This window comes from Polyodon spathula, chromosome 10 (assembly GCF_017654505.1).
Source record: "Polyodon spathula isolate WHYD16114869_AA chromosome 10, ASM1765450v1, whole genome shotgun sequence".
In the NCBI taxonomy this organism is placed as follows: Eukaryota; Metazoa; Chordata; class Actinopteri; order Acipenseriformes; family Polyodontidae; genus Polyodon; species Polyodon spathula.
Genome location: NC_054543.1, coordinates 11,732,495 through 11,750,044, shown reverse-complemented (window position 1 = coordinate 11,750,044; position 17,550 = coordinate 11,732,495). Strand labels below are relative to the sequence as shown.

General features: G+C 37.4%; 1 protein-coding gene across 1 annotated transcript; it reads left to right on the top strand.

Annotated features, from left to right (window-relative positions):
* The first annotated feature begins 364 nt into the window (after positions 1-364).
* LOC121322205 (pyroglutamylated RF-amide peptide receptor-like) lies at positions 365-13,704 on the top strand. Its single transcript, XM_041261808.1, has 6 exons — positions 365-1,001; positions 7,207-7,365; positions 8,554-8,615; positions 9,195-9,430; positions 10,002-10,099; positions 13,078-13,704. Exons 1-6 carry the CDS (start codon positions 644-646, stop codon positions 13,425-13,427), a joined length of 1,263 nt encoding a protein of 420 aa, XP_041117742.1. The 5' UTR covers positions 365-643; the 3' UTR covers positions 13,428-13,704.
* The last annotated feature ends 3,846 nt before the right edge of the window (positions 13,705-17,550 follow it).

Genomic DNA, 17,550 nt, shown 5'->3' with positions numbered 1-17,550 from the left:
TGGAGTTGGCTATGTTCAGTAAATTCTCTTGTGCCAGGTTGCTGCGCATCTCACACTGTCCCTCCCCTATATGGCAGCTTATGTGACTAGTATTTGTCTGTTATCATCGAGAGGGGTCTCAACGGCAAACTAGGACAGTTGATATAATGTAAAGGAAGTATGGGGGTTAAAACAATCTGAAACCTGCAACATAACAACATGTTTTATACGGTACGCTTTCTGTGAACTGCAAATGGATTTGGGAAGCAAGAGATACTTGGATATTAAACCAGTCTTTTACCTAGTAGTGAATTCACGTTTTATAGTTAAGAGGTTTTTAAGAAATACGTTTATAAACATTGTTTTTACAATTGTATTAAATAAGTTTGTTAAAACAATGACAATTTTACAACACCTTATTTCAGTCGGTTACATTTTTACATTTTAAAGCATTTGCACTACAACACAGTCGCACAGCATTACCTGTTAGGTTTTACACCTGTGTTATTTCCAGCGAACTTGCAACATCGGTTTTACCGTTTAGATTTGATTTGGCACAAATCGCGTAACGCTTACACAGCTTAATAATGTTCCCAAAACACGTTTTCTAGGAAAAAACATTTTCTTTCTTTTTTTCTGTTATCCATCAAGACAGTCCGTGAAAATGAACGCCTCTGATGAAATAGGATCTTTGAAAATTACTCCAGAGTCCCTGAAACAGCTTCTGGAGTTTTTTAACCTCTCGCGTCAGGACTTTATTGACACTTATAATTTGCATCCTCTGGTCTACATCCCTGAATTGCCCCCTAGTGCTAAGACATTTTTTGTTGTTATTTATGTAATAATATTTGTCCTAGCTCTTGTCGGAAACAGCCTGGTGGTCTACGTTGTAGTCAGAAAGAGGACAGTGCGGACAGCTACCAACATATTCATCTGTTCCCTGGCTGTGAGCGATCTTCTGATTACTTTCTTTTGTATACCTTTTACTTTACTACAAAACATCTCTTCACAGTGGCTGGGAGGTAAGTGGTCGCTATTTTTATGTAGTTTGAAACGATTCAAGGTTGAAAACCGTATTGGTTGACATATTTAATGATATAAGGACGGCAGGTGAAATTGGGAATTGACAAGCTTGTGTACCCATTAAGTATGTTGGTAATGTAACCTTTTGATTTAAACAAAACCTGCATTTAATGTGAAATACAAGAAGCGTACAAGAAGGTCTCTATCCATAATTTCAACTTTTCTAAAATTTGGGAAAAGTCTGTTTCCACCAATAAAATGTAATTAAAATAAATTAGCCTTTTAGTATAGGTTAAGGCAAAAACAAATAAATAAACAAACAAACAAACAAACAACGAGAATTGCAACTAATAGGATAATATCATTAATAGTGCACCAGAAAAAAAAAAAAAAAAAAAAAAAAAAACTTTCCCAAATATAATATGTTGCCATTACATATATTTCAAAAAATGTAATTATGCTGTGAATTTAACCTATCATTTTAATAACACTTTGCTCTCTATTTATTTTTTTCAGTATTGTTCATACTTAGGGTTGCTGTGCATACAACAAACATATGACTAGTTGACCAGAGGGTAACTGGAAAATGAAAATCTAATCCAAAAATAAATTTAATTAATGCAAGATTCATTATGAAACACAACCGGTTCAGCTCTAATAATATTTCAAAACGAACTGCTAGAAATGAATTCCTAATTTATATTCAAAATGCACCATTCGTGCTATGTGTATTACAATAGCAAATCTTTTTTTTTTTTTTTTTTTTAAATATTATGTGCAATTAGAATCCAGTGGTTTGAAAATGAATCTTGCCCCCTTCTCTGTGAACTTATTATTAGTTTGGACTGAGCACTTAAATCAATCCTTAGCAAATAAAATAAACAAAATCTCCTTTATATATGTTTTCCATTTTTGGCCAAACTTATTTTGTAACATTCTAATTTCTGCAATAAAATATGAATTGGCCTATTGTTACTGCTCTGCCTATGAGGATGCATTTTGGACACCACTGGTGAAATCCAAACAGTGATGCACAAATAGAGCTTGAAAAAGTAATCGAGTTAACCTGAAGGCAACGACTAAATCAATAAAGTCATTTCCCACATCAATCTAGAAATTCTAACATGATCCAAACTTGTGACAATTTCTAAATGTGCTCCAACTACCCAACAAGCTGGATAATTGGATTTTTGGATCTCAAAGAATTTAAAGTACACCAGAAATCATTTTGGTACAGGAAAGGTCAACTAAAGCAAGAATAGAAGAAATGTGTGTATGTGGTACAGTAGTTTGATTGATTAGACTTTATATTGTAGAATGATTAGACTTTATAGTGTTATATTGTGTATGTAAGTGTTGAATATAAGTTTAGGAAAGTTCTGTAAAGACTATATCTTGCTCTAGTTAGAATACAGTGTCCAGTTTTGAACACCTCACTGCAAAAAATACTTTATTGCACTTTAAAAAGTAAAGAGAAGGGTGACGAGGCTGATCCCAGGATTTTAGAGCTGTTAGAACAGGTTAAAATAATGATATCTCTTCAGCCCAGAAAAAAGAAAGGAACAGGGCACTTGATTGAAGTTTAAACAATGAATCCATTCATTCAAATTTAGCACAGCGAGTATAAAGAAGGGGGGGGGGGTATAAATGAAAGCTGAGTAAAAAAAAAGTTTAGATTGGAAGGTAGGAAACTCTATTTGTTTACACAGAGAGTTATCTGTGCACAGGATAGCCTATCAGGTGATGTGGTAGGACCTAAAATCTAGAAAAATAATGTACTTGTAATTTTTCATTTCATTGTTAACATCCTGACAACTTTTTTACACTTATAACTTTAACGTCTGTTTGAAAGCTCTTTTCAAAATGGCAGCAGTTGTAGCTACATGTGGGGACATATTACATATCACTATATTTTCTGGAACCCCGTTACTTACTCTTTAAATTCCCTTAATAGGAGTAAATGGTGTGCTATGAATGGATACAAGGGATACGCCTCGGTGGGTTAAAAGCTTGTTCCTAAACTTTTCTTATGTTCTATGTAATGGGCAGATTGTGGCTAGTCTCCAACTTACGGGAGGCAAGAGAGGCAGAGCCTCAACTTTTCAAAAAAAAATAATTAAACAAAAAAAAAAAAAAAAAAAAATATATATATATATATATATATATATATATATATATATATATATATATATATATATATATATAGCAATCTTGGCTAACGCAAGCTTGCTCATCACACAGGGCGAGGCAATCCACACACAGGAGCCGGCTCCTTTGTACAGCAGTATCGGTGCTATGTTTTAATGCAAGAGGTCTTTAAAGAGGCTTTAAAGGCAGGGTCAATCGCGTTCTCATGGTAAAATAGCAGTAAAACCCATGCAAACCGGAGCAGGAATCGTGCTTGTGGATCACAAGGTTTCAGCAGTCCAGTTTTTCTGTCTTAATATCACGCAATCTCCAGCAGAAAGTCAGTACAAAACATAGACACCCCCCAACACACACACACACATGCATGCAGTACATTTATGGACTACTTCAACACTAGCCACCTACAAATGCAGGTACGTTTTAAACACCATAAATATTAAAATGAAAGTCAAACTGTCGGATGCAGTTTTATTCAAGTACATCATATCAAACATCTGCACAGCCAAAATGGACAATTAAACATGAATAGATTTATTTTCTAACTTACCACATATAAAGCACTACTTAAAAAAAGAAAAACTATAATGAAATAAACATTTCAAAATAAACTAATGTACTGTAAACAGGTATATACACATAGAAAACTGTAAAAACTAAAGTAGTTTTTGATCTAAAATAGAAGTAACATATTTATCTTGCATTTGTGTCACTGGCAGCACAGAATCCAGGTTGAGCTGCTGCAGCCTGCAGCTTTGCAGTTTTCTGATCAAAATGTTTCTGCTGAAGCACTGTGGCTAGCTTCAAGATTAAATCTCTCCTATTTTGTACAAAACGAAGGAATTGATGGCTTCTAGGTCCAGTAGAGCTAACAACAGGCTTTAAAAAAATAGAATATTGTAGGTTATGTTCAAAATAGAAACATGTATTGTATAAGGCGGTCCTAGTGTTAATGAAATGTAACTTTTAGATGTTCCACAAACACACAGACACACACAAATAATTGTGTGTGTGTGTGTGTGTGTGTGTTGGAAAGGTAACCAGACAAATAAGTAGCTAATGCTGCGCGGAATTCAGAATGTGTGCAGCAACACGTGAATTCATCTATCTTGTTAAATCTTCATCTTCATGGCAACGCATGCAAGCTCTCCTCAAGATATTAAAAACCGTTCTTTACCTACTTAGTGTGCATACAGGGACATTTAAATATCCCCTCTCCTAAATCACTATGACTGTACTTTGCATTGTCACTACCCGATTTGTCGTCCTAAAGCATAACTACACGGAAATGCAATTCCTGAAAAGTATGGCCAAAACACTGTGAGAGAAACTGTCATGACTTGTCCATGTAAACACCGCCAATGTTATTTTGTGATGTAAAAGCTGAAAGAAGTTATGTTAAAAATCCCAATTTCTGTAATGCTAATAATACTGAATACTGAAAAAAACCTACTTTGATTAAATGTTCAATTTTATTGCAAATGTCTCCTTACAGAAATTAATGATGACCTTAGAATGCTATGGGTAAGGGGAAAAAAATAGGTATATTGCATATATGTGATTTATTTTTTAAATCCATGTGACAGAAAGATAATGAGTTCGGTGGTAAATCTCCCTCCCGACCTGTGAGGGCGCTAAAGAATGGGAGGAAAAGTGTCTGGAAGGGCTGGCCTGACCGGAAAGTCGGTCAGCCTGGAAAGAAGCGAGACTCTGTTGTAAGACCATACTGACCTGAAAGGTAAACGAGAGGCAGCTGCAAGCAATAAGGCAGTTGCAACCGTTTACCGAATTGTCATGCGGGATTACATATAGGGGCCAGGGTAATGCTGATCTTTTCCTTCATTTGGGTAAAGCTTGGTGGAGAGAAGGACTGAGAGAGGAGCTCTCATAACAAAAGGAAGACGTGTTGCGTGTTTTGTGTTGTGTTTGTCTGTATTATAATTGTCAGTGTTTTTGCACCACCAGACAGGTAAAGCACACATCCGGAGCTGTCACCGAGGGTCAGCACTATCTGGATCACCACTGCACTACCGTCACGAAAAATACCTATGTTTGCAGTCACCACCAGCATGACTGCACTCACCCAGGACTGGTGACCGCATGTTCGTTTTTGTTCAGGACTGTGCCCTGTTTTGTTATCCCCGTGCCTTACACATTGTTGTGTATTGTCGGGGATTTATTATTTTACGGTCACCAGACCTGGAATACAATAATAGCACTTTTCACCAGATTACAATTGTCTGCCTGTCACTCCTGCACTGCATCACCGCTACACCTGTTCCCCCGTCACCAGCCACTTTGCCACAATCCAGTATTATAGTGTAATATAGTTTGTAATGTTTTTATAACAGCAGTGGAACATTAATTGATCTGTTACTGCCCTGCCTTTGAGGATACATTTGAGACACCTGTAAAGAAAAATCAAACAGTGATGCACATATTAGGACATGAAAAAGTTATAGTGTTAACTTGGGAATATCTAAATCAGTAAAATGTCATTTGGGATCTATCTTGAAATTCTAACATTAACCAATCTTTTGGCAGTTTGAGTGTGCTCTAGCTAAATGACAAGCTCGAAATTGAATTGTCTTTATCTTGAGAATCTAAACTAGACTAAGAGTTTGGTACACACCAGCTATAGGACAAGGAAGGATTTGCTAAAGTAAGAATAAAATAAATGTATAGATGGGACTATAGCTTGTCAGAGATGTACCCGCCTGTTGTTTACAGTTAAACATATAGGTAAGATTGGCAGTAGCTTGTCTCCAATCAGATACTCCAGTAATGTTCATGGTTGGCTATCTCTTACCCTTGCTAAACCCTATGTTCCCTTATGTTGTTTTACTATCAGAAGCACAATAAATTTGGACAAACATTTTGGGCAGTGGGCGCTTGGGCTCCTCTCATTCAGGCGCTGGAGGCTCAGGCTCCTCCCACTCAGGCATTGGACGCTCAGGCTCCTCCTACTCCAGGTCCGTGTCTGTCCCAGTCAGCCGCCTTTAGACTAAATAGAATGCTGTAACATGGTAAAAGTGGCATTGTTCTAAATACAATCTTTGTTTTAAAATCTAAGAGAAAACTCAGGTGTAGAAACAGTAGCTGCTGAAGAGTTTTTCATGAGGGTGATTCCCTAGTGCTGTAGAATGTTGCAAACAATTCCTACCATGGCTTATCCTGGCAGGATACAGCTTGATCAAATCGACGACTAAGTAGCATATGCCACTGTGACAAAGACGGCCAGAGTGTGGGACGTCAGACCAGAAACAAGAATCAGGAATAAACAAAAGAGGGGTGGAGTTTGGAGGAGCTGAGCGAATGGTTTTGATCAACATTTAATGAATGAACAGATCAGTAAGTAAAAAGGTTGTAACAAAAACAGCACACGACATGTGAGGCCAAAATAAACAGACAAACAAAACGGACTAACACTTAAACAAACAGTGGATTAACAGACAAACAAGGTGAGTGAAAACAAATACGGTTATATATATATATATATATATATATATAATATATATATATATATATATATATATATATATATATATATATATATATATATATATATATTTGTTTGTTTTTTTCTTAATTCTCTCCTCACCCATTCTCCACTCACCGAACACACAACCCCGAGTGGGTGAAAACATGCAGCTTTTATGTAGCTGTACCGAGACTCGATTGCTAATCAATCATTCAATTGGAGTTGCGGTACAACTGCACGTGAATTAAGAAAGTGCAATTCCCTGTGCTCACATATTATTACGTTTTACTTGCATGTGAAGTGCTGTGCAATCCTTGTGCCTAAATACAAATATACATTTTAAACACTCGTGTTACACAGACCCGTTTATATCCCGCGCACCAATGACAATACACCAACATTAACACACAACACAAAATACACACAGGGGCGGGCACTTTGCCACAGCCACCTATCAAATGCAGCTTACTTATATGAGGAATATGTGCAAGAGGTCAAAAAAATAAATAAAAAAAGAATATAGTTCCACAACACAAATTACTTTGTACACTAACTTTGAATTGCTGTTTTGTTTTCAGGTGTCTATGTATGCAAGACGGTCCCTTTTGTGCAGAGCACAGCCATAGTGACTGGTATCCTTACCATGACTTGCATTGCTGTGGAGCGATACCAAGGCATAGTATACCCACTGAAAATGAAAAGGCAGTACACATCAAAAAGAGTGTACAAAATTCTAGGTATGTTTTAAGTGTGTTTTTTTTTTTTTTTTTACTGAATCACATTCACTCAAATTCAATGACAGAATATTCAGGAAAATCACACTGTTATGCTGCTTTTCTTGGCAAATGAGTAGCTCAGAACATAAGAACATAAGAAAGGTTACAAACGAGAGGAGGCCAATTCGGCCCATCTTATAATTAGTATCTTATAATCCCAGAAATCTTATCAAGCAGCTTCTTGAAGGATCCCAGTGTGTCAGCTTCAACAACATTACTGGGGAGTTGGTTCCATACTCCCACAATTCTCTGTGTAAAAAAGTGCCTCCTATTTTCTGTTCTGAATGCCCATTTATCTAATCTTCAGTTGTGACCCCTGGTCCTTGTTTCTTTTTTCAAGTAAAAAAAAAGTCCCCTGAATCGACATTGTCAATACCTTTTAGAATTTTGAATGCTTGAATCAGATCGTTGCATAGTCTTCTTTGTTCAAGACTGAATAGATTCAATTATTTTAGCCTGTCTGACTATGCCTTTTAAACCAGAAATAAGTCTGGTTGCTCTTCTTTGCACTCTTTCTAGAGCAGCAATATCCTTTTTGTAGCGAGGTGACCAGAACTGAACACAATATTCTAGACAAGGTCTCACTAATGCATTGTAAACACAGTTTTAATATTACTTACCTTGATTTAAATTCAACACTTTTCACTGTATATCTAAGCATTTTGTTAGACTTTTTTTTTTTTTTTATAGCTTCCCCACATTGTCTAGATGAAGACATTTCTGAGTCAACATAAACTCCTAGATCTTTTTCATCGATTCCTTCTTCAATTTCAGTATCTCCCATATGGTATTCATAATGGGCATTTTTGTTGCCTGTGTGCAATTGTTTTAGACAAAGTCTTTCCGAAAAGTCAGTTTGCTTAAATAAGCTTTTTTTTTCCATACATCAGCCCATAAACAAATACATCAGCCTGGTGTATAAACTGAATAAATAATGGGTCTCAGTAGTCGATCAGTTTTAAAACGGCAATCAAATGTGGAGCAAAACTAATTTTCTTATGAAATGATTTCATCTGTTAGACACAACCACATTTGTTAAAACCCAATAATTTGAATGGAAAATTCACAATTTGTCTGTATACCTGTATCTATGTAATCTATTTTTTGTGATTTAATCATGACCTACTTCTATATTCCTTCTATTCTCAGGAGTGGTTTGGACTGTTGCTGTAATATTAGGGTCCCCAATGTTGTATGTACAGCAGCTTGAGGTAAGATACTTCCAGAATAGGACTGCATAAATCTTGTCATGGGCAGTACACTAAATTACTTTATCTTGCAGATTCAATTTCACAGGGTGCTTAGTTCTGTATCTGTTTTACTGCAATTGTACACCCTGGTCTGGATTACGGGCTAACAAATCACTAAAACTATAGCCCTACACAATTGCTTGATATCAATAAAGCTATTTGTGGCATCCTATGCTCTGTTTTGGTTATCAGAAACCATCTCAGGGAAGGGAAATGCTCACCTTCGATGGCCACTGGCACGCTGGAGAAGTGTGCTCTTCATGGATGGCAATTTGAATGCACAGAGATACCGTGACGAGATCCTGAGGCCCATGCTTTTCATTATGAGAGCCTGTGTTCGGATTATAAATCAATTCAGATTAAAGAGTTTGGATTAGCGAGAGTACACTGTATCTGATTACATTTTATTTATTTATTTTTTTCAATTAAAATAGTTGGAAATCCAAAATCACCTTTACCAAAACAAATATGTCTCTTAGGTCAAATTTCTTAGGTCACTGTGCATACTTGCACCAATTTTGAAATATTTTCTTACTGTAGGTGAAATATGATTTCCTGTATGACCACCACCATGTGTGCTGTCAGGAACGTTGGCGCTCCCCTGCCCACCGCCAGGTTTATGCCACCTTCATCCTTGTGGCTCTGTTTCTCCTTCCACTGACCGCCATGCTGATTCTGTACACCAGAATATCCTTTGAGCTTTGGATCCGGAAGCGTGTTGGGGACTCCTCTGTATTCAACACAATGAACCACAGGGAAGTCAACAAGATTACAAGGTACAAATACACACAATGGTACCCTTCAACAAGCATTGTTAATGTAATTGTATATGAACCTTCTGAGTTGTTCTAGTGCACTTACTCAAATGCAGTGTTTATTTATCTTTTGAGAAGTCTGTGTTAAGGTGCTTTCACCCAAATTCTGTATACAGTAGATGTTTTCTTTTTACTGGTGTTACACTTGTGTGCAGTAGTTGGAAATTAAGTGGATATATACTTGGGACAGAGAGAAGGAGATACTCATACAGGGTGGTGAGTTTACAGAATGGGTTACCTAGCAATGCTGTTGAGGCAGAATCACTTGGATCCTTTATCCAACTTTTGAGAGCAATCAGCTGCTAAGAACCGGACAAGCTTAGATGGGCAAAATGGCCTCCTGTTGTTCGTAAATATTCTTATGTTCTTATGTAATATAAAGACACTTTTTCTGATCTAGGTTACAATACAAATAATAATATTGCAGGCAACTAAAACTCAAGAATAGCTCTTTAAGGTGCAACATTAGTAATTCATCAAAAACCATGCAGCTGTTTACTTGTTCATTTTTTTGTTTCTTACATTTTTACAGGAAGAAGAAGCGTGCTGTTAAGATGATGATTACAGTTGTTTTGCTTTTTACTATATGCTGGGCTCCATTTCACATTGTGCACATGCTCTTTGAATATAGTGAGTTACTTTGCTTATTACCCTGTATATGACATGGTGTAGCAAGATTGTTTTTTTTAACCTTTTCCCATAATCGCACATTAAGTACAGTAAGCAGTTCATGTTTTGAATGCTGATAACACTATGTAACACAATTTTTGTTCCTGGGTAGTAAGTGTTATTTCCTAATTGCTTATGCCTCAAAAGTATAGAAAATGGCTATTATTCCCCACAAACTTTGCTTTTGTGACCAGGACAATGATATTTTGAAATTTACCTATTTCCAATGAGAAAACGGGGAAATTTGTGTCTTTTCATTCACATAAAGTAAAAAAACAACAACATATGAATCCAAATTAACATGTATTTATACTAAAGTAATACAAAAATGACTACAAAAGATTTAGTAGTTTTTCGAGATTTACGATTATACTGTAAATCACTTTCACGAATCAGCCCCCAAATGTAGTCTCCCATCATGTTCTCGTTATACTGTCCTTGGTAGCGGCGTTCAAAGTCCAGTATATCCTGGTGGAAGCGCTCACCTTGCTCCTCCGAGTACACTCCCATGTTCTTCTTGAATTTATCAAGATGAGCATCAAGGATATGGACTTTGAGGGACATCCTACAGCCCATTGTGCCATAGTTCTTCACCAGAGTCTCAACCAGCTCCACATAGTTTTCGGCCTTGTGATTGCCCAGGAAGCCCCGAACCACTGCGACAAAGCTGTTCCAAGCTGCTTTCTCCTTACTAGTGAGCTTCTTGGGGAATTCATTGCACTCCAGGATCTTCTTTATCTGTGGTCCGACGAAGACACCGGCTTTGACCTTTGCCTCAGACAGCTTAGGGAAGAAGTCTTGAAGGTACTTGAAGGCTGCCGAATCCTTATCTAGAGCTCTGACAAATTGTTTCATAAGGCCCAATTTGATGTGCAGTGGTGGCATCAGCACCTTCCGGGGGTCCACCAGTGGCTCCCACTTGACGTTGTTCCTCCCCACAGAGAACTCGGTCCGCTGTGGCCAGTCCCGCCTGTGGTAGTGCGCCTTGGTGTCCCTGCTGTCCCAAAGGCAAAGATAGCAGGGAAACTTGGTAAAACCGCCTTGGAGACCCATCAGGAATGCCACCATTTTGAAGTCTCCTATGACCTCCCAGCCGTACTCATCATACTTCAAGGCATCCAGCAAGGTCTTGATGCTGTTGTAATCCTCTTTGAGGTGCACCGAGTGAGCCAGGGGAAGAGACGGGTACTTGTTACCATTATGGAGCAGCACGGCTTTGAGGCTCCTGGATGAGCTGTCAATGAAGAGGCGCCACCCATTCTGGTTACAGGCGATTCCGATTGCCTCGAACAGACTGGTCACATTGTGGCAGAAGCAGAGCCCATCTTGACGGGTGAAGAAGCTGGAAAAAGGTTGGTGACACTTCCTCTGCTCTGCGACTTGCACACTTTCATCCAACAAGTTCCACTGCTTGAGCCTAGACGTCAAAAGCTCGGCATTGGACTTGGTGAGACCAAGATCTCTAAACAAGTCGTTGAGGTCTTTTTGGTTGGGGTAGTATGGGTTTCTCTCCTCAGCTCCACCTCTGAAATTGCCATCTGGATCTACAACGTCTTCCTCGCTCTCTGACTTGCTGCTCTCTTCTAAAGATGGCTGCTCTCTCTCTGGAGGAGTGGGTATGGGGAGCTCATGGCAGTGTGGCACCGGGGCGATGGATGAAGGAAGGTCCGGATACGTGATAGCAGGTGCATTCTTGCCAGTCTGACGTTTGGAAGGGTCCACCATGCAGAAGTAGCAGTTGCTTGAGTGGTCAGTGGGTTCCCGCCAAATTATTGGGATAGCGAACTTTATGGCTCTCCTTTCCCCTCTGTACCATCCTACAAAAATACATTTATTTCACCCATGACTAATGTGTTAGAGATTCTCGTAACGTTTTTCAAATGATATATTTTTTCAATAACATTGAAAATTGTAAAACATTTTAAAATTAAAAACTTTTACAATTTTATATGTTATAAAATTTTAACAAATTTTATAACATAAAATTCCAAGCAACAATTGTCCATCTTACCTTCCAGAGTTTTTTTTGCAGTGCTCGCAGGTGAAATGAGGTGCCCAGGGTTTGTCTTGATCCCCGACAGGCATGCCGAAATATGCCTTGTAGGCCTCACACATCTTAGCAGATGCTTCCAAGGAGTACTTTTTCAATCTTGTCTTGATAAATTGGCCGCAGACATAGCAAAATGCGTCTGCCGGATGCTTGCGGCCTCTTGATGCCATCTCAGAAAAATGCAGATATATATATCCACTTAGGTAGCTAGAACTAAACTGAACTGGTGGGCTTAAGGCCCCTGTATTTATACTTCTATTTATATTACTGGAAAGTTCTAGAAAGTTCTAGAAGTTACTCCAAGTTTACTCAGCACTGAATCTATCTGGAATGTTCTGGAAAATAGGTAAATTTCAAAATATCACTGTCCTGGTCACAAAAGCAAAGTTTGTGGGGAATAATAGCCATTTTCTATACTTTTGAGGCATAAGCAATTAGGAAATAACACTTACTACCCAGGAACAAAAAAAAAAAAAAAAAATTGTTACACAGTGTAATGAATCTGTTGCTTGTGAAAAGCATATATTTTAAGGCACCTAAATTTGTGGAAATAAAGTTTAAGAAAAGGTTTGTTTTAATATATATTTTTAAACCCAGTAGTCAAAAAAAAAGTTCAATGTTGTAATGTTTTTCATATCACAGTCTTACCAAGCATAAAGATGTTCTTGTGTAATATTAAAATAGGACAAACTTTCAAACCAATCATCAAATCTCAGTCCAAATGTATGCAGTCTTCAAGTACAATGCACATAGTAAAAAATCAATTGACAAAACAATGTATAGGCCCCATTGACACTCATTTACTGTATATTAGTTTAATAATACTTTACAGTTGGGTGAGGACAATTCAACTAACATCAGTGTTACCATTATTATGACTTTCTTATAGATGACTTTGAAAATGAGTACGATGAGATCACAGTCAGCATGATTCTTGCCATTGTGCAGGCAATAGGATTCTCCAATTCCTTCAATAACCCTATTGTCTACGCCTTCATGAATGAGAACTTCAAGAAAAACTTCATGACTACCCTTTCCCATTGCATCCGGAGGCCAAACCAGAATTTACAGCAGGAAATCAGTATGGAGAGGCCAATACTGAATATGCCTGCTTATAATCCTGTGAGACGGGAGGCCTTCCAAACAGATAGCCAGACACAGAGAATTGAGTTCAAACTTTCTGAGAATGTTGCATTGATACCATCCAATGAAGAAAAATTATCTGTACAAGCAGAATGAATGAAATGATTTATGTCTCTTCAGGACAGAACTGTGTTTTTATTCTTGAAACCCAAGGATTAAAAACAATTATATTGCACATCACCTTATAACATAACATCTTGAACAATATTGTGCTATGGTGTGTTTCAGTAAGTATTTTGTTTGGGCATGAAGTGCTAGCCTTGTTGAATCTTTATGGACATCTTATCTACAGTATTGTCAGTTACTATTTCATTGTGGAATAAGGTCCTATCGACACATCTTGTATACCTTAGTCTACCCATGTGCATGTTCATAAGAGGGCATTTTTTAAAGGATTGCATTAATTCATTAAAACAAAATTTCTTTTGGATAAATATTGTAATATATGCTATTTAATCTAAAATAATTTGCTGTTCAAGGTGTATAATTGTGATACAATAATAATAAAATAATTTGGGTTAAAACAACAAATTGTCTTTGGCTTGTTCACAGTTTACCCTAAGGGGAAATTATAAGCTGACAAATTGATCCCGTAAATGTGTGGTTTATTTTGATAGTTATCTTAATAGTTTATAATTGCTTGTGGCAGTATTCATTAATGCATAGATTCTCTCCATTCCTTAACTGCAGATTCAAAGCCATTTATAATTAAGTAGAATAATTGGTATTATTAAAAACATCACCTTTCAGGTAAGCCAAATATCATTAACCTGTTTGTATGTTTTTAAAACATTTTTTTAAGAGATATATTATTATTATTATTATTATTTATTATTATTATTATTATTATTATTATTATTATTATTATTATTATTATTATTATTATTATTATTATTATTATATATCATTAATACAGCCCCTGGTACAAAGCATTTCCTCTAAATCTTTAATTCTTCAGATCCTGTTATTCTGTACAGTTTCCATAAACATCACAAATCCTCCTATTGACAGCATTACACAGCTGTCACCAAATAACAGACTCAGAGCAGAAGCAACACATAATTAGTCTTATATAAATAAATCTTTTGTATTCAAATACTGGACCTTAAATCAATGTGTTTTCCTACAGTATCTAATTAAATCCTTCACAGACAATCAAAATGTTCCATATCAGAAGATATAAGAGCATATTCTTCGTTTTATTAAGTGATTCATACTGCGTTTTTTCCCTGTTTACCTCATTTTAATACGCCATTACTCTAGCTTTCCTCAGCCGTGCTCTGTCTGGGGGAAATGATCAGCCGGCTCACACACATCCAGGTGGGGTGGGGTGGGGTGGGGTGGGGTGGGGGGGGGGGGGGGGGGGGGGCTCATTTTCTAGTCATCTCTAAATAGCCTGGCGTAGTGCTCGCCACATCAGTCAAGGGGCATGACCAGGGCAGCTCAGCCTGTCAATCTCCCCCTTTTTCCTATATTAACATAGCACTACTTCCTCACTTTGTCTTGTGTTGTTTTTTGTCCTCTGCTCCTTTCTAATACCGTACCGTCTGCACAGGGATTCCTCTGGGGGGGAAGTGAGTCTCACTCCTCTGACCGACCGAGTTGGCCTCCTGCACAAGTCACTGCCGTCCCCAGCGATTCCTCGGAGGGGACTCTGGGCCACATCTATACTTTTGCAGCTTATGTGCTAGCCTCATAAGGCCAGAACCTGCTATCACTCCCCCTAGTTTCTTTTCTAGGTCTGAGCACCTTTCTTGCCCTGTGAGGCAGGCCGAGTCCCCCACCTGTCGAGTTGGGCCCCACAAAGGGGGGAGGGGTTCTCTTCCTTCGTCTCTCCTATGCAGACCCGAGACACTTTTTCCTAGCCGATGCTGCCTGAGAATGTTGCCTAAGTAGTGATGGGATCTGTCCTTTTGTCCTCTATGTCTCATTCTCCTTGTCGCCAAGCAGCCAGAGGATGCTGCCTGACCAGGTCCTTTGACTACAAGGATCTGTCCAGCCTGTCCTATGTCTAACACTATTGTCACTCAAGCACTCACATGCTTCAAGCTCGCTGCCCCTCACACCTTTCTTTACTCTCAATCTCATAAGCACTCAGTGAAATATTCTTGGCGTATGTTAATGGTACTAACCTTGTGTTACTAATGTTATATGTGAAGCAGTATAAAACATAATTTCTCATCCAGTGTATGTTGTGTTCTCACCTCTTCAGTGTATTGTACACTTTTTATCACATTAGCTTTAATAACTTGAAATATATACAAGGAAACAAGAAGCATGTATGTATTCATTCTGAGCTGACTAGGGAAGGTGTGCTTAATGATTTCTAAGTTGTTTATTATCATGCTTATTATTCTGTGATGACACATCCGTGGGTTTAGTCAAGTGCTTTCCTTAAACTGAAGCGAGCATATGCGTATGACCTTTGTAACATTTTGTTCTCATTTTGTACTGAAGAAAAGACTTAATATGCAGACTGTAAAATCAAGTCTGGTGCTCGACCAGTAAACTCCTTCAGACTTAACACAAAACCCTTATATTGTTGCAAAGCACAGGCTCTGCACGTGGGTGTGTTTTGTGGCTGTCAGGTGTACAGGAACAGCCTGGGGCCAAGATGGCCGCCTTTGCACAGTCACAGAATGTAAATTGGTTAATTGTTTAAATATATGAAAGTGACAGAGGAATGTTTTTTTTTTTTTTTTTTTTTTTTTTTTTAATGTTATTTGTTTATTGTGTTTATTTATCAAGGACACATACAATTATAACATGTGTCACTTGCATGGCACAAGATTTGCATTTTCAATTTGGCCAGTAGGCTAATTTCCATTGACAGTCCCTGGGCAAACATTGATGACAACTGTAATAAATCTCCATAATTGCGTCAACTCAAAACTATAGCAATAACCTCCTGTTGAATATTTGATTAAAAATACATACAACATTAAAATCATAAATTACCTATTAAAAGTACATAACAATCAACAGCTTTCATAATCAAGTTATAGTACAATTTGTATAATATAAATATCCAAATTCCACTATATCCTGAATAAATTAATGATTGCATAATTGATTGTGTTATTAGGCATGGTCAAATAGTGTAGAGAGAACAGTGAGAGTTAGAAGGTACCATGGTATCTCTACTTGATATTTCTGTTGGATTACCAGCCATGACCACCCACCACTTTACCTCTCTCTCTCTCTCTCTCTCTCTCTCTCTCTCTATATATATATATATATATATATATATATGTAGACAAAAAAGAGAGAGAATATCCAACTCTATCCATGAGAAATAAACTCTAACAGTACCTCAAGACATGTGCTTTACATTTTGTCCTGAAGAACAAACCTTTGGACTTGCTACCCTGATCCCTGGTTAAACCAGATATGTTGAGCAGACCCCTGTTAGATATTCCTTATTGCAGAGTTGAAGGAGCCACTGTCAAAGAGAAATGTACACACATTTGAAAACAGTAAGCACATTTTGCTGGGTTTATGAAAAAGGATTAAATGGTAATCATTCTTTAAATAATTAGTTTATAGGAAGGATTTGGACAATTAAGAGCACAACCCTCTCTTAATTAACTGTGGCTACTTCTTCAAAGGGACTAAGGATAATTAGACAGATAATTTTGTTCCATAGTTTGTAACTAACCAGCCTTGATAAAACACTAACAAACAACATAAGCCCTCTTTTCATAGGGCTGTTTAATTATAGTAGATATAATGGAAGCTAGTAGGTAACATAATATCAATGCATTCCAGTCTGCTGTATTAGTAAGTGCTGAGATACTGCAAGAATCACATGAAAGCATCCCTAGCTAGATTTAAAGAGAGGAAATAACAAACTAATATAAAATGTGCACTTAATGCTTTGATTAGAATTGTAAATGGCCCAGCAAATGTTTAAATTATATATGCTGGCATTTTCTGTTCTTAAAGCTTTGCAAACAATTTCCTGTTTGAATTACTATCTACTATACTTATTTTAAGCAATGCTGGCTGTTACTTGATGAACCCTTTGGCAGCACCATCTTTAAGAGTTACGGGTGAACAAATTGGCTGCCACTAACATTTTATTGAAAGATAGGCTGTTTAAAATTAGGAGACTGGGGTCCTAATGTAAGGTAATTGGTAGTTTCTAATTGCAATGGGCAGTTGTTTATTTGCAAAATTACTGCAACAAAAGGTTTAATTTTTCTTGTACGATACCCAC